A 14,387-nucleotide genomic window follows, 5' to 3' on the forward strand; every position below is an offset into this window, starting at 1 on the left:
CACCTCGACGTTGCGGATCACGTGGCCCCGAAGAATGGCTGCTAGCTTGTCTCGGTGGTCTTCATGGTAGAGCCAGGCCTGACGATCGGGTGGCAGGGCTTTCAGGGCCATGTCCGTGGGCCAGAGCATTGTGAGGGGCCTATGGGATGTGTCTTGCAGCAGGGGCAGGAGGCCAGCCACCTGGAAGGGTGGACAGCCCCATCAGAGACAGGTGGGCAGAGGTCAGGTGGGCTGCAGAGACCAGGTACTCTGCTGACCTCACCCTCCATACTTCTAGTCAGCCAGGCTGACAGATATAGATAGGTGTGCAAGGCTGGACTTGGCACACACCTTGACTGTTGCCTGTGTGTACACAGATGCGCTCACTCACAAGGGTCAGACTTACACACACAGGTGAGCAGACACTTGACAGCCCCCCACACTGGGAGCAGTACCTTCAGAAGGTCGCTGAAGATCTTGTAACCAAAGCTCTCAGCAGCGGAGGTGACATTTCTCTGGGAAAAGGATCCCGGGAGCTGTGAGGTCAGGCAGAGGGGAGCATCCCAGGCCCCAGTCTTGCCTCTCAGCTTTCGGACCCGTACCCAGGTCATACCGTCGGGATGGGGGCAGCATCTGGCTCCCAGTGGAGTGCATCCGGCGGCAGCAGGACGCGATCAATGAAGTGTAGGACCCCGTTCACGGCCTCCTGGTCACTGCTCACCACGCGGGCGAAGTCATTGATGTATATGCTGCCCTGTGGGCGGAGTAATGAATGAACTCCAAGAGCTGGAGGCGGGGCCTGGGCCGAGTAACACTGATTGGTGGAGGGCAGTGAGGGGCGGGGCGAATGTACAACTGGGCGGGGTCTACCCGTGGGATGGGGCATTGGAGGGTTGATAGGTGAATTGGGAGCCGGCTTTGGTAAAGTGGAGACGGAGGAGGGTGGGGAAGGGCCCAGTGGTGGCACACCCGGTTGAGCGCACGTTGTAGTGCTCATTGATCCGGGTTGAAGACCCGCCCCCCCCAGTCCCCACCTGCAGGGGGAAAGCTTCACAAGTGGTGAAGCGGTGATGCAGGTATCACTGTTTCTTTCCTCTCTCCCCTCTTCCTCTCAATTTCTCTCTGTCTTTATCAAATAAATAAATATAATATTTATAAGAGAGCGAGAGGGTGGGTTTCAGCTTTCTGCACTCATCAGAGCCAGGGCCAAGAAGGAAAGTGGGACAGCCTCGCAGGAAAAAGGCTTGAGAACCCCTGAGCTCTGGGCACTAGGAGGCTCACCTCCCTTTCACTGAAGCGCAGCGAGTGCCCTGAGAGCGTAGTGGCGTAGCCCCTGTCCAGCAGGTCCTGGCTACGCAGACTGCCGCATCCAACCACATGGTAGCGGAACACCAGCTGGCTGTGGGCACGAATCCGGTCTCGTTCCTCCTGGAGTGAGAGTTGTCACTGCCGTCTCTGCACACCACCTCCAGAATGTCCACCCCCTCCCAGCCCTTCTCGCATGGGGGCAGGGGACTTTCTTACCCGTGACATGTTGACTATCAGATCTGCTTGGGGCACAAAGACAGTGAAAGGCCCATCTCCTTTGAGCTCCTTGCTTTCCTGGAGGAAGGGAGGGAACTTCTTAGTGGAAGGAGGGAGTGGGGGACAAGGCAGTGGCGCACCAGGTTAAGTGTGCACACTACAGTATGCAAGGACCCAGGTTTAAGCCCCTGGTTTCCACCTGCAGGTGAAAAGCTTCATGAGGGGAGTCGGGCTGTAGCGCAGTGGGTTAAGCGCAGGTGGCGCAAAGCGCAAGGACCAGCTGAAGGATCCCGGTTCCAGCCCCCAGCTCCCCACCTGCAGGGGAGTCGCTTCACAGGCGGTGAAGCAGGTCTGCAGGTGTCTATCTTTCTCTCCTCCTCTCTGTCTTCCCCCATTTCTCTCTGTCCTATCCAACAATGACGACAACAACAATAATAACTACAACAATAAACAACAAGGGCAACAAAAGGGAATAAATAAATAAATAAATATTTTTTTTAAAATAAAAGCTTCATGAGTAGTGGAATAGAGTTGTAGGTGTTTCTCTGTCTCTCCCCCTGTTTCTGCTCTCAATTTCTGTCTCTAGTCAATAATAGATAAATAAAACTAGAAAAGGAAAAAGGAGGGGTGGGCAACTTGGGGCCAACTCAGGGCGAACACGTGGGAGAGCTTCATACTCTGAGGAACCAGACCAGCCAAAGCCCAGAGAAGGGTGAGAACCACACATCAGAGAGGCCCAGGCTGGACTGAGGAAGTAGAGTTCCTCTCTGCTCACTCACCAAGAGGTGAAGGCTGAAGAATGAGGCACGCCTGTCCCGAAAGAGCTCCTGGGAGGCAGAGAGAGAGAAGGTCAGCTCAGATTTGGGGGTAGCCCTCGCTCAAGGCCTGGTGCCTGCCCTACCACCAAAGATCTGACCCAAGCAGAGATGAGGAGAGGAGAGTCAGAGTCTGGGGGAGATTGAGCCGGAATCAGATTAGTCTCATGGACCCCAGTTAGGCCAGGTTCAGGTGGAGTCATGTATTAGACTCAAGGTCATGGGGAGGGTTAGGGTCAGGAGCAAAACTGGAGTCATTATCAGTAAGTAGCATGGGTCCAGATCATTGGGACATAGTCAGGGGTTGGGTCAGGGGTCAGATCTGGGCGTCAGTACCAGGCCAATGCGGGCACGGCAGGTGAAGCCATCACCCACGGTGTGGGCCTCATCACAGGTGCACGTCCTCTGGCCATCCCCTGTGATCTTGCACGTGGCATAGGGGCTGCAGCCCCCATTTCTCTGTGGCGGGGTCAGAAGAGAGGCATCAGTGCTTCCCAGGACTCTCTTGCTCCACCCAGCCCCGGTGAGGAGGTCACAAAGCTCCCCGTCCAACCCCCAAAGCCCTGTTGGTACTCATCAGACTTCAGCTCTGATGGCGGCTCACCCTCCTGTGGGTGAGCAGGGCTAGTTCCTGCCTCCTCGGCGCCCTCCCCCCATAAGTGGGACAGGACTGGGGGGTCTGACCTGAGAGCAGGGGTCCAGGAGCTCACAGGTCCGGACGCCATCCCCACTGTAGCCTTCACGGCAGTTGCAGGAAACCTGCCCCCAAATCCTGATCAGGGGGGGCTGCAGCTAGGGCCAAGAACTGGCCAGCACCCTGGGAAGGAGTGTCTCCCCTGGGACCCACCCTCTGGGGTGTCTAGTCCCACTGCGCTGACCTGCTGGGGACCTGTGGGGATGCATTCAGCGTGTATGTGGCAGCCTCCATGGTGGGTGAGACAGCTGTTCATCTCTGGGGAGAGAGACACTGGCATGAAGGGAAGCCCTAGACAGCATCCACCCCCACCGAGGACCCTCAGCCCTTCCCTCTAGTCTGACTCAGATCATGGAAGCCAGAGCCCTGGTATACCCATACTGGGGACCCCAGCCTTACCCTGGCACAGCTCCCCGTCGCCCGTGTAGCCATCGTGGCAGGTGCATGTCCGCTGCCCAGGTGCCACCTTCGTACAGTTGGCATGGGGGGAGCAGCCCCCATGGTCGTGGGCACAAGGGTCGACCTCTGGGGGCAGAGGATTTCCAGAGGGTTGTGAGAAACAGATAGGGCAGGGGAGGAGGGCGTGGGACAAAGGAAGAGGCCAGGGAGGGCAGGGAGACCCAGAATGGTGCAGCAGGAGAAACTGGGCCCAGAAGGACTGAAGAAGGAGGCTCTGTAGGGAAGCCACCCCCACATCGGGAGCCCCAGGGCACCAGTGTGAGCAGACCTGTGCAGGAGGAGCCGTTGCCTGTGTAGCCGGCAGCACAGACACAGGTAGGGGCCGCAGCCGAGTCCAGGATGCAGCTGGAGGGAGGGCAGCAGTTTAGCCTGTGGCCACCCTTTGCCCTGGTGCCCACTCCAGGCTGCACACACTCACTTGGCATTGGAGTCACACTTCTTTGGACACTGCGAGTCTGTTGCTTCTAGGGGGGCAAGAGAGTGCCTCTGGTTGGTATTATGGTTCAAAGCCAGAAGCCGCCTACTTCTCCCCCTGGGGACCACTCACTCTGGTCACAGCGGGCACCCTGCCAGCCCACGTTACAGACACAGCTGCCGTCCCCTTGCAGGCCCTCCTGGCACAGTCCGTGGACACAGTTACACACTGGAACAGGACGAGGACGGACAGGAGTCAGCCAGTGCTGTCCTGCCTTCTGTCCGTCCTCTGCCGGGACAGCCCCCATCCCCAGGCCTCACCTCCTGTGCAGTTGGGGCCGTGGCGACCCAGCTCACACATCTCGCAGGCTGTTCCGTGGAAGCCCTCGTGGCAGCGGCATTCCCCACTGCCCAGGAGCCTGTCTTGGCACTGACCGTGGCCCGAGCATGCACCACCCAGGCCACTGGGGCACGGCTCACACAGCATGCCAAAGAAGCCAGGGCAGCAGTCAGGCACCTGCAGGGAGGAGGGAGAGGGGAGCGGGCAGTGCATGGACCAGGACAGAGGTCCAGAGGAAGGGAGTGTAGGATGAGGAGCTGGGTGGGGTGGGGGAGATGTTCAGGTCACAAAGCCTGAGTGGTCCAAGCACATGGAGAACACTTTCCAGGGTAACTTTTTTCTTTTTTCCTTTTTTTTTTTTTTTTTTGTTTGCCTCCAGTACTGAGGCTTGGTGCCAGCACTACAAATCCTGGTGGTCATGTTTTCTTTCTTTCTTTTCTTTCCAGTTTTTATTTGATAGGACAAAGAGAAATTGGGAGGGGAGGGAGAGACAGAAAGGGAGAGAGAGGAATCAGGCAGTAGTGCAGTGGGTTAAGCGCATGTGGCGCAAAGTGCAAGGACCGGCATTAAGGATCCTGGTTCAAGCCCCCGACTCCCCACCTGCAGGGGGGGTCGCTTCACAGGTGGTGAAGCAGGTCTGCAGGTGTCTGTCTTTCTCTCCCTCTCTCTGTTTGACCTCCTCTCTCCATTGTTCTCTGTCCTATCCAACAACAACAACATCAGTAACAACAATAATAACCACAACAACGATAAAATAAAAAGGGCAACAAAAGGGGAAAAAATATTCTCCAGGAGCAGTGGATTCATGGTGCAAGCACCGAGCCCCAGCAATCACTCTGGAGGCAATAAGAAAAAGAAAGAAAGAAAGAAAGAAAGGGAGAGAGAAAGATAGACACCTGAAGACCTGCTTCCCCACTTGTGAAGCATCCTAGCTGCAGGTGGGGAGCCCAGAGCTTGAACCTGGGTCCTTGTTCTGTACTGTGTGAGGTGAACTGGGTGTGCCACCACCCAGCTGCTCCCCTCTTTTTTTCCCTCAGAGACAAAGATGAAAAGGCAGAAAGATAGGGTGGAAAATGATCACAGCACCAAAACTTCCTCCAATGTGATGCGGACCGGGCCTGAATCTGGGCATATGGCAAAGCTGTCTTCTACCCAGGTGGTCAATTTTGCCAGCCCTGGAGACTACTCTCTACACCCTCTCCCCATGACAGGGGTGAGGCAACCATCCAGGAGCAGTTGGGCCCTGGACCCCACAGTGAAGGCAGAACAGGCTGAGATGCTGCTCATGGGGCTTGCTTGACAGGGTCAGCTCCAGACGGATCCCCTCTCTCCAGAGCCCCGGGAACACGGCCATAGTGTGAAACACCAGCACGTGGGACTTGGATCTCTTTTCCCTCCTCCAGACTCTTGCCTCACCGACCTCACCAGCCCTGCCTGTATCCTTGAAGCCTCCCTGCTCCCCTGCTCCCCATTCCCATCACCTTCCAGCTTCCTGCAGGTCAGAGGTGTGGGTGTGTGCTGGGTGGGAGGAAGGTACTAGAGAGCAAACCTGGATCTTCCTGGCACAGGTATAAGAACAGCCTCGGGAGAAGGAGTAGCCAGATCCAGATCGGTAGAGACAGCTCTTCCTGGGCGTGTTCTGGAAATGGAGATGGACTTGGTTTGGGCAAGTGAACAGAGAGACAGACAGACAGGCTGTAGGCATCTGAGACAGGCAGAAGGGCCGGGGAGGGACCTGACAGGTCCAATGAGGAAGAGATGGTGGGAAGGAGTCCAGCCCGGGTGACGGGGAGCCTGAGCAGTCTCCTGTGAGAAGAAGACCTGAGCCAAAGCCTCTAAAGTCCCTGCCCGGGGTGAGCAGAGCTGGGCCAGGCGACAAGGACTGTAGGGAGTCTGGGAGCAGGCCCAGGAGGCTGGGGCTACCCTGAGCCTGGCCTCACCTCCAGCTGGTAGCCCTGAGTGCAGCGGACTTTCCGGGAGCAGTTTACACATTTCTCCTGGAGGGGCAAGGAGAGATGTGTGCGGTGGTTTTGGGGTGGGTCTCCGGAACCCACCTTTGCTTCCTCTAGGACAGGCTGACATTCCCCCACCCGCACGAGGCCAGCCAACTCTCTGGGCTCTCAACACTCAGTCTCTCACCCGCAGGGCCTCGGCATGGCTGTGAAGGCAGCGGCTTGAGCCCACCGTCAGGACCCCCGACAGCCCGTACAGTGAGTAGCCAGGGGCCTCCAGCACTGGGCCTTCCAGTGGCACGTGGTTCACCTCAGGCTGGGAGGTAGGGTGGAATGGGGTAAGGTTAGAAGGCTGAGCCACCGACCACTCATCCAGGGGCTAGCAGGTCAGGGAGATGCTCCGGGGCCGGGCTTTCCCAGGATGATGCCTGGAGCAGAGGCAAGGTGCTCCTGGGTGGGGAATTCCTGAGAGAAGGGTGGCCCCAGCCCAGTCCAGTCCCTACGCACCTGACCGCTGTGGTTGTAGAAGACGAGCCAGTATGCAGGGCCCAGGAGTGAGTTCCGGTGCCCTCCCTTGCTCAGAGTCTCCGCGGAGATGGCCTCCCCCAGGACCACATGGTGCCGCACCACGTCTGCATCCTGGGGCGATGGGACGCTCAAGGGGCTGCAGTACCATCCAGGGCCCTGGACTGTGTGCCCCACCCCAGGACCACGGGCCGTGAAAGGGGCTCGCCCTATGGGCCTCCCCCTCTCTTGTTCCCCACCCCAGCTGCCTCACTCACCAGGCTGCTACTGTTGCCCTCGGCCTCCAGGGAGTGGTTTGTGGGCACAAAGATGGTATAGGCAGTGGCGGCTTCGATCCGGGCAACCAGCTTGTGGTGCTGGGGACAGGAGGCAGGGATGGGCAGCATCACCCTCAGTCCTGACCCCAGGACCCGGAGCCTCCAAGTCTGTCTGTCAGCTCCTACCTGCAGCAGCTCCCGGAAAAGGTGGAAGGCAGGCACCGAGTCCAGCAGTTGCAGTAAGCCCGGCCTGCCCGGAGAGTCCCTTGGTGGTAGCAAGACCTTGAGGGAGCGCGGGGACGGGTCAGGATGCCTTTGCCTCCAGACCTGCTGGGGACGTCCCCCCACACCCCACCCATGCCCACTCTCCCATTTTTTAAAAATATTTATTTGCCCTTTTGTTGCCCTTGTTGTTTTTCATTGTTGTTGTAGTTATTGTTGTTGTTATTGATATCGTTGTTGGATAGGACAGAGAGAAGTGGAGAGAGGAGGGGAAGACAGAGAGGGGGAGAGAAAGACAGACACCTGCAGACCTGCTTCACCGCCTGTGAAGCAACTCCCCTGTAGGTGGGGAGCCGGGGGCTCGAAGCGGGATCCTTAGGCCCGTCCTTGCGCTTTGCGTCATGTGCACTTAACCTGCTGCGCTACCGCCCGACTCCCCACTCTCCCATTCTTGTACCTGACTAAGGACGTGCAGGACACCGTTGGTGGCGAGGAGGTCAGCTACATCCACGCTGGCGTTCTGCACCCAGACTCTCTAGAAGGTGGCAGGGAGAGCTCAGCCACGGAACCCAGGCAGATATCAAGAGTAGGCGCAGTACCAACAGAGAGGCTGCTGGGTACACAGGCACCTGCTAGTGGTCCCTACTCTACCTCAGCCCCTCAGACTGAGGGTGCTCGGGTGGGTGTGGACAGACATGCATATATAGACAGACAGGACAGAGTGAGATGAATGAGCCTAGCAAGGCAGTTTCTGCTGGCGAAGACCCCTGAGCATCCTCTCCAAGCCCAGTCCGGGGCAGGGGCAGGGGTAGGGGACCCTGATCCCACACCCTGGGACGCTGTCCTGGGACTTCTGTGGCCCCTTGAGACTCCCCCCACCCATGTCTGCAGACTCCTTCTCTTCCCTCCAGAGTTTGCCACATACCCCACTGATGTTGTGAATCTCCCAGCTCGTGGTAGGGCTCAGGGTGGCCACTTTCTGCCCACCCAGCCGGGCCAGGTCCTCCTCGGAGTGGGCACCCTGGAGAAAATGGCCCCTGTGGGCATGGTTTAGAGAGGTCATGGACCCAGGTCAGCATAACTTGAAGAGAACATGGAGGCTTGTGCCCACCTTGAGAGGCAGACACCTGGCAGGCCGAGCCCCTCCTGGTTCCCCCCGTCGTCTCCCCCACCTACCCCAGCTGCCCACCTGACCAGCTGTGGCAGCATCCTGGGCTGCGTCCAGAAGGCCTGGTCCTCGGGGCTCAGCCGGCGGATAGCAGATTCAGAGGGCACCAGGGCTGTGACTTGGTCACCGGCAGGAAATGTGATGCTGGCTCTCTGTGTAGGTAGCATGCCAGCCAGCAGATGGAGGAGAGAGGCAAGCAGCCTCCAGTCTCAGGTCACCTGCCCCAACCTCTGGGCCTGCCCCTCCCCTACTAGCCTCCAATTCTCCAGTACACTGTGACACCCCTGTGTCCAGGGAGGCTTCCAGGATTTAAACACCAGCCCCAGTATTATTATTATTATTATTTTAAATTTTATTTATTTATTTATTCCTTTTGTTGCCCTTGTTGTTTTACTGTTGTAGTTATTATTCATGTCATTGTTGTTGGATAGGACAGAGAGAAATGGAGAGAGGAGGGGAAGACAGAGAGGGGGAGAGAAAGACAGACACCTGCAGACCTGCTTCACAGCCTATGAAGTGACTCCCCTGCAGATGGAGAGCTGGGGACTCGAACCGGGATCCTTCCACTGGTCCTTGTGCTTAGCGCCACCTGCGCTTAACCCGCTGTGCTACCGTCCAACTCCCTTTATTATTTTTTTTTGCTGGGGCTTGGTGCCTGCACTATGAATCAACTGCTCCCAGAGGCTATTTTTTTTCCCTTTTTGTTTATCGTTGTTGTTATTATTGTTGTTGTTATTGCTGTTGTTGGATAGGACAGAGAGAAATCGAGAGAGGAGGGGAAGACACAGAGGGGGAGAGAAAGAAAGACACCTGCAGACTTGCTTCATCGCCTGTAAAGTGATGCCCCTGCAGGTGGGGAGCCGGGGGCTCGAACCAGGATCCTTATGTCAGTCCTTGCATTTTGCACCATGTGCACTTAACCTGCTGTGCTACTTGCCTGACCCCCCAGCCTCAGCATTCTGTCCTGACTTACCTTGACCCATTGGTAGAAGACTGAAAAATGAGCATTCGATTCAAGCTCCTAAGAGGCAGGACAGAGGGGGTTAGGGGCCTAGGGACAAGCCTGAGCCCCTTCCCCTAGGCCCCTGCCCACTCACCAGAACTACTCACCTGGAAAATGTCCCCATAGCAGCTGAGGCCATCACCCCCATAGCCAGGGGGGCACTTGCAGACTCGCTGACCACCCCCCACTGCCTGGCAGCTGGCCTGGGTAAGACAGAGGCAGGGTCCTCTATGCAGCGCCCATCCATTCAGGCTAATGGACAGCGCCCGCCCCCAACTCTCTGTCCCTGTGCCACCCGCCTGGCTCATCCACCCAGCCTCCACTCTGATGCTCCATTGGTGCACCTGACCCTGTGACATGAGCAGGTGTGCCCTGGGGCCCTGAGGAGGCCCTGAGTTGAGAAAGCAGGAGGGGCCCTGAATGCACAGTCAGAGGGCGGGGGGGGGGGGGGGGGGGGCGTTTAGAGCAGAGTGAGGCCCAGGACAGTGAGGAGCTCAGGGTCACTGAGGGAGCCAGGAAGGAGGTGGAGGCGAGCAGTAGGGCAGTTCACAAGGCGGAGAGAGGAGCCCAGCTAGGCCGGGCCTTGAAGGAGAGTGAAAACTATCCCATGGGCAAGGGTCACACATGCGGATCTGGGCTCTGACTGGAGACAGACACCCACTGAAAATGAAGGCCCCAGCTGACACCCACCCCAGACAGCCCCAGGAGTTGAGCCCCCTCACCCCCTCACCAGGTCATGGCAGCCACCGTTGCCCGCCCGGCAGGGGTCGATGGGGCTGCACGTGTAGCCGTCCCCGGCAAATCCCAGCTTGCAGGTGCAGCGGCTCTGTAGGGGGCAGGAGCAGGGAGAGGCGTGGGGGGTGGGGATGCCCATCTCACCAGGAGTTTCCCACCTTTCTCCCTCCATGCCCCAGCTTCTTCTTTTTTAAAAAAAAATTTTTTTATTTAAAAAAAATATTTATTTAATTTATCCCCTTTTTGTTGCCCTTGTTGTTTTATTGTTGTAGTTGTTGTTGATGTCGTCGTTGTTGGATAGGACGGAGTAAAATGGAGAGAGGAGGGGAAGACAGAGAGGGGGGAGAAAGTCTGAGGTAAAAATTAGTTAACAATCAATATATTTTAACTAAGTTGGTCTAAACAAAAGGTTAAATAGACTTGTTAGAAATGGTAGATCGCACAATGGCTATGCTAATTATTCTCATGCCTGAGGTTTCCTCTCCGGCCCACACCTAGGGTGTGTCTCCATCTTGAACGTGTAACAAAAGGTTAAAAGACGTTGTTGATATGTAAAAGTCTCAAATTCCTTCTCTATTAGAAACGTTGGATCATGCAGTAGATATGCTAATAACAAGTTTTGTTTCATAGTAAGTAAGTTGCAGCCAGCTGCCTGTGGGACTCTAGGCCGTTCCCTGCCCCCATGCAATTGCCCGTTGAGGCAAGTAGCCCCCCAGAGGCAAGAAATGTTTTTTTTTCAGATATGGCCCCCTCAGGCCTTCCCTTGGCAACATGCTGGTTTTTGTTATATATGTTTCTGTTCACCCCACACCCTTGATACTATAGTCATTTAGTTAAAAAGAAAAGGGGGAATTGTCGTATGCTTTACATTGGTTTGTTCTAGCCCTCCCCAAACCAAGAGAATTGGATCAGTCCAATTAATTTTGCAGGCCTGCTTGGCCCCGCCCCAAGGAACCCCGAGGGAGGGTTCCTGAGTTCCTGAGTTCGAGAGTTTGAGAGTGACAGAGTAAGAGAGAGTTCCACAGTGGAAGAGTTTCAGAGGGTTCCCGAGTACGAGAGTTCCAGAGTGCCAGAGTTGGAGAGTTCCTGAGTTCCAGAGTAAGAGAGAGAGTGCTTGCACCGCCGCAAAGAGACAGCAGAGTTCTAATTGGTGATTAGTTTGTCTTAGTTTGTGAATCGTTGTTCCTGAATAAAGAAATACAGCTTCCCTGCCCAGCCGTTGTCTCCGCGTCTCTGTTACCCGCCATGAAGCTAGACCGGACAGCAAAGCCTCCGAAATTTTAACAACAAAACACCTGCAGACCTGCTTCACCGCCTGTGAAGTGACTCCCCTGCAGTGGGGAGCCAGGGGCTGGATCCAGGATCCTCATGCTGGTCCTTGAGCTTTGTGCCACATGCCCTTAACCTGCTGTACTACCACCCGACTCCCCGTGCCCCAGCTTCTAATGGGCACTGAGCTGGGGCGGCCTGCTCAGAGCCCCAGAGAGCTGCTTCCTGCCTACTCTTGGCTCCTGTGCTCCAGATGAAAATACTGAGGCCCTGAGAGGAGACTGGCCTGGGGAGGAGCCTGAGAGGGTGACAGCAGAGATGGGGCCTCCATGGGGACTCAGTGCCCGTCTGTCGGGGGCTATGAGATCAGTGATGCGTGCGGAGGTGTTGGTCAAGGCCGGCCCCAGGGATGGCAGAATAGCCCCTCCCCATCCCCACCCCCGAATGACGGTTGAGCCTCCCTGACTTCTGTTGCCTGTGCTGGCAAATTGAGGGCATCTCTGCTCCAGGCCTCAACTCTGAAATTAAAAGCCCCTGAAAAAGTCCAGGGCCCCATCTGGCAGCCTGTGGAGATCTTGCTGCTAAGGCCCCGTGGGTTGATGGATGCGGAGATCAGGAGCCCTTCAAGCCCTCACACAGGCCTGGGTTATGTACAGCCCAGGTCTGTGGGAATATTGAGGGACTCTGGACTAGCCAGGCCTCACGCCCGATGAACATAATCCTTGGGTTCCACAGGTCTGAACTCCTCTCTCTGGAAGGTTCCAGACCGAGACCCTGTCTGTGACTATAGAGTCAGAGCTGGCTGCTTTCTAGGAGAAAAGTGTTCATCTGTCACTCCTCCTGCTTTGCTCAGCATTCAACTCCCAAGTCTAGTCCAAGTGTTGACATGGAAATGGCCAGAAAATACATGGAAGGGGCCAGGCAGTGGCACACTTGGTTAAACGCCCACATTACATTGCTCAGGGACCCAGGTTCAAGCCGCTGGTCCCCACCTGCAGGGGAAAAGCTTCAGCAGTGGTGAAGCAGGGCTGCAGGTGTCTCTCTGTCTCTCTCTTCCTCTCTCCCTCTCAATTTCTCTCTGTCTCTATCCAATAATAAATAAATAAATAAAAATAATCAATGAGAACTCATGGAAGGTCAGGAGGGAGTGGGTGAACTAATCCTGGCTTGTGTGACTCAAACATTTCACGACTGAGTTCTGAGGCTACACACACACACACATGCACCCTGAGCCTGGGTTCTTGGAGTGGCTGCTCCTGCAGTCAGAGGGGAAAAGGGAGGGTCTGTTCGCAGCACCACGCCCCTCCCCATTGTCCCTTGCCTGACGTGCCTCACCTGGCCAGGGCCCACGTAGCTGCACAGGGCATCGGCGTGGCAGCCCCCTCCTGTGTCCAGCTCACACTCATCGATGGCCACACAGACTCGGCCGTCCCCACTCCAGCCTTTGTTGCAGGTGCAGTGGTGGGTCCCCAGGGTCCCAGGGATGCACTCAGCCTGAGGAAGTTACGCAGACGTGAGTGGAAGCTGCCCCTCTGCAGTAGATGATGTCGAGGGGTGGGGTGGGTGGTGCCCCCTCCTGCCCTGGGTCAGGGCATCATGGGAGGAGCAACAGACTGACATTTTCTGAGCAGCCACCACGGTCCGGCTGGGAGCAGGGGTTTCTGGGAGTGCAGGAGAAGCCGTCGCCCTCGAAGCCCTCGAGACAGAGGCATCTGGAGGTGACAAGAGTACTCCAGTGAGCCTCTGGTGGAAGCTACAAGCAGAACATTAGATGAGAGTGAGGCATGGTAGGGGCAGAGGACGTACGGCCCCCACCTGGAGATGCCCCCCTGGCTGATGCATCGGGCATTTGCGTGGCACTGCTGAGCCGGTTCCATGGACCCACAGTTCCCTGTGGTCTCGTTGCAGAAGCGGCCGCTGAAGCCTGGGGCACACGTGCCTTGCTGGCACACGCCCCCACTGCCCGGCCGGTTGTCACAGAGACCGTGGAGGCAGCCACAGTCTGAAAAGAGGAGGTGGAAGCAGGGAAACTGAGGCAGGAGCAGGGCTGACAGGGAGCTGGGGCGTAGCAAGGGGAACGCTGGGAATGGGGCAGCCGGTGTAGGAACCTCAGGCCGGGGTGGGGGATGTGAGAGAGACCCTCAGTTGCTCCATTCTAGCTGTCCCACCCCTGGCAGTAAGTCCTTCTGTGAGTTTGACCCAAATCCTGCACTTTCTGGATTGAGCCAAGGTTCTCGTGCTGGTGTGGGTGGAGGGGAAATGTATTCTGCCCCCACATTTTCCTTCCCTCCCTCCAGCCCTCACCCCTTCCCCTGAAGCCCCAATTGTCTTCCTGGGAGTCACTGGCTTTCTTTCCAAGCAGACCCTCCGGCTCCCTGGGAGGCAGCCTGGGCCAGGGCCACCTACCTTCCTGGCACTGGTCCCCATGCTTGTTTGGATTGGAGCAGATGTGGCAAGCGATGCCCTTGTAGTCTGGGAAGCAGAGGCAGGCCCCATTGCCCTGGATCCCATCACTGCACTGGGGATGGGAAAGCGGCCAGGTCAGTCACAGGGAGAGAACTACACACGCACACGCACACACACGCACAAGCACACACATGCACGCATGCACGCACACTAGCTCTGTCTGCTCTGACAGAAGGCTTCGCCTGGGAAGAGATCTCTGGAACCCCGGATGTGCTCACCCAGCCCTGAGGGCCTCCTAGGTGACTCCCGCTTTGCCCAGAAACACATACTAATCTTTCACAGCCAGGTGCTGACAACACGCAGCGGCAAAAGCATCACACCAAGGGGGACCAGGGTGGTGGCGGGGTAGTGGAGCACGTGTCTCACATGTGTGGGGCCTGCGGTTCAATCTCTTGCACTACACAAGTGCAACAAAGACAAGAGTGAGGGGAACTCTGTGGATGGTGGAAGAGTGCTTTTGGCCTCTCTGTTTCTCAAACAATAAAATAAAAATAAAATATAAAAGGATAACCTTATAAATTAACAAAATAATAATTAGATGGAGCACTCTTGTGGTAGAGCACAC

General features: G+C 56.6%; 1 protein-coding gene across 2 annotated transcripts in view; it reads right to left on the bottom strand.

Annotated features, from left to right (window-relative positions):
- The window catches only part of STAB1 (stabilin 1), a 44,087-nt gene that overhangs the window by 4,815 nt on the left and 24,885 nt on the right, over positions 1 to 14,387 (bottom strand). For both annotated transcript variants that reach the window (XM_060204537.1, XM_060204536.1), the window contains exons 22-51: positions 13,763 to 13,874; positions 13,172 to 13,358; positions 12,975 to 13,068; positions 12,692 to 12,850; positions 10,083 to 10,178; positions 9,460 to 9,555; positions 9,323 to 9,370; positions 8,371 to 8,501; positions 8,107 to 8,218; positions 7,639 to 7,716; positions 7,146 to 7,241; positions 6,960 to 7,058; positions 6,685 to 6,816; positions 6,365 to 6,493; positions 6,166 to 6,222; positions 5,775 to 5,864; positions 4,207 to 4,402; positions 4,019 to 4,114; positions 3,890 to 3,935; positions 3,740 to 3,816; positions 3,412 to 3,537; positions 3,197 to 3,270; positions 3,003 to 3,077; positions 2,655 to 2,777; positions 2,283 to 2,330; positions 1,504 to 1,581; positions 1,261 to 1,407; positions 593 to 733; positions 435 to 494; positions 4 to 180 (exon numbers count right to left, since the gene is read on the bottom strand). In XM_060204537.1, the coding sequence (XP_060060520.1) occupies positions 4 to 180; positions 435 to 494; positions 593 to 733; positions 1,261 to 1,407; positions 1,504 to 1,581; positions 2,283 to 2,330; positions 2,655 to 2,777; positions 3,003 to 3,077; positions 3,197 to 3,270; positions 3,412 to 3,537; positions 3,740 to 3,816; positions 3,890 to 3,935; positions 4,019 to 4,114; positions 4,207 to 4,402; positions 5,775 to 5,864; positions 6,166 to 6,222; positions 6,365 to 6,493; positions 6,685 to 6,816; positions 6,960 to 7,058; positions 7,146 to 7,241; positions 7,639 to 7,716; positions 8,107 to 8,218; positions 8,371 to 8,501; positions 9,323 to 9,370; positions 9,460 to 9,555; positions 10,083 to 10,178; positions 12,692 to 12,850; positions 12,975 to 13,068; positions 13,172 to 13,358; positions 13,763 to 13,874 (3,180 nt within the window). The remainder of the gene's footprint in view (positions 1 to 3; positions 181 to 434; positions 495 to 592; positions 734 to 1,260; positions 1,408 to 1,503; positions 1,582 to 2,282; positions 2,331 to 2,654; positions 2,778 to 3,002; positions 3,078 to 3,196; positions 3,271 to 3,411; positions 3,538 to 3,739; positions 3,817 to 3,889; positions 3,936 to 4,018; positions 4,115 to 4,206; positions 4,403 to 5,774; positions 5,865 to 6,165; positions 6,223 to 6,364; positions 6,494 to 6,684; positions 6,817 to 6,959; positions 7,059 to 7,145; positions 7,242 to 7,638; positions 7,717 to 8,106; positions 8,219 to 8,370; positions 8,502 to 9,322; positions 9,371 to 9,459; positions 9,556 to 10,082; positions 10,179 to 12,691; positions 12,851 to 12,974; positions 13,069 to 13,171; positions 13,359 to 13,762; positions 13,875 to 14,387) is intronic.

Source organism: Erinaceus europaeus, chromosome 12, assembly GCF_950295315.1.
Source record: "Erinaceus europaeus chromosome 12, mEriEur2.1, whole genome shotgun sequence".
Taxonomy (NCBI): Eukaryota; Metazoa; Chordata; class Mammalia; order Eulipotyphla; family Erinaceidae; genus Erinaceus; species Erinaceus europaeus.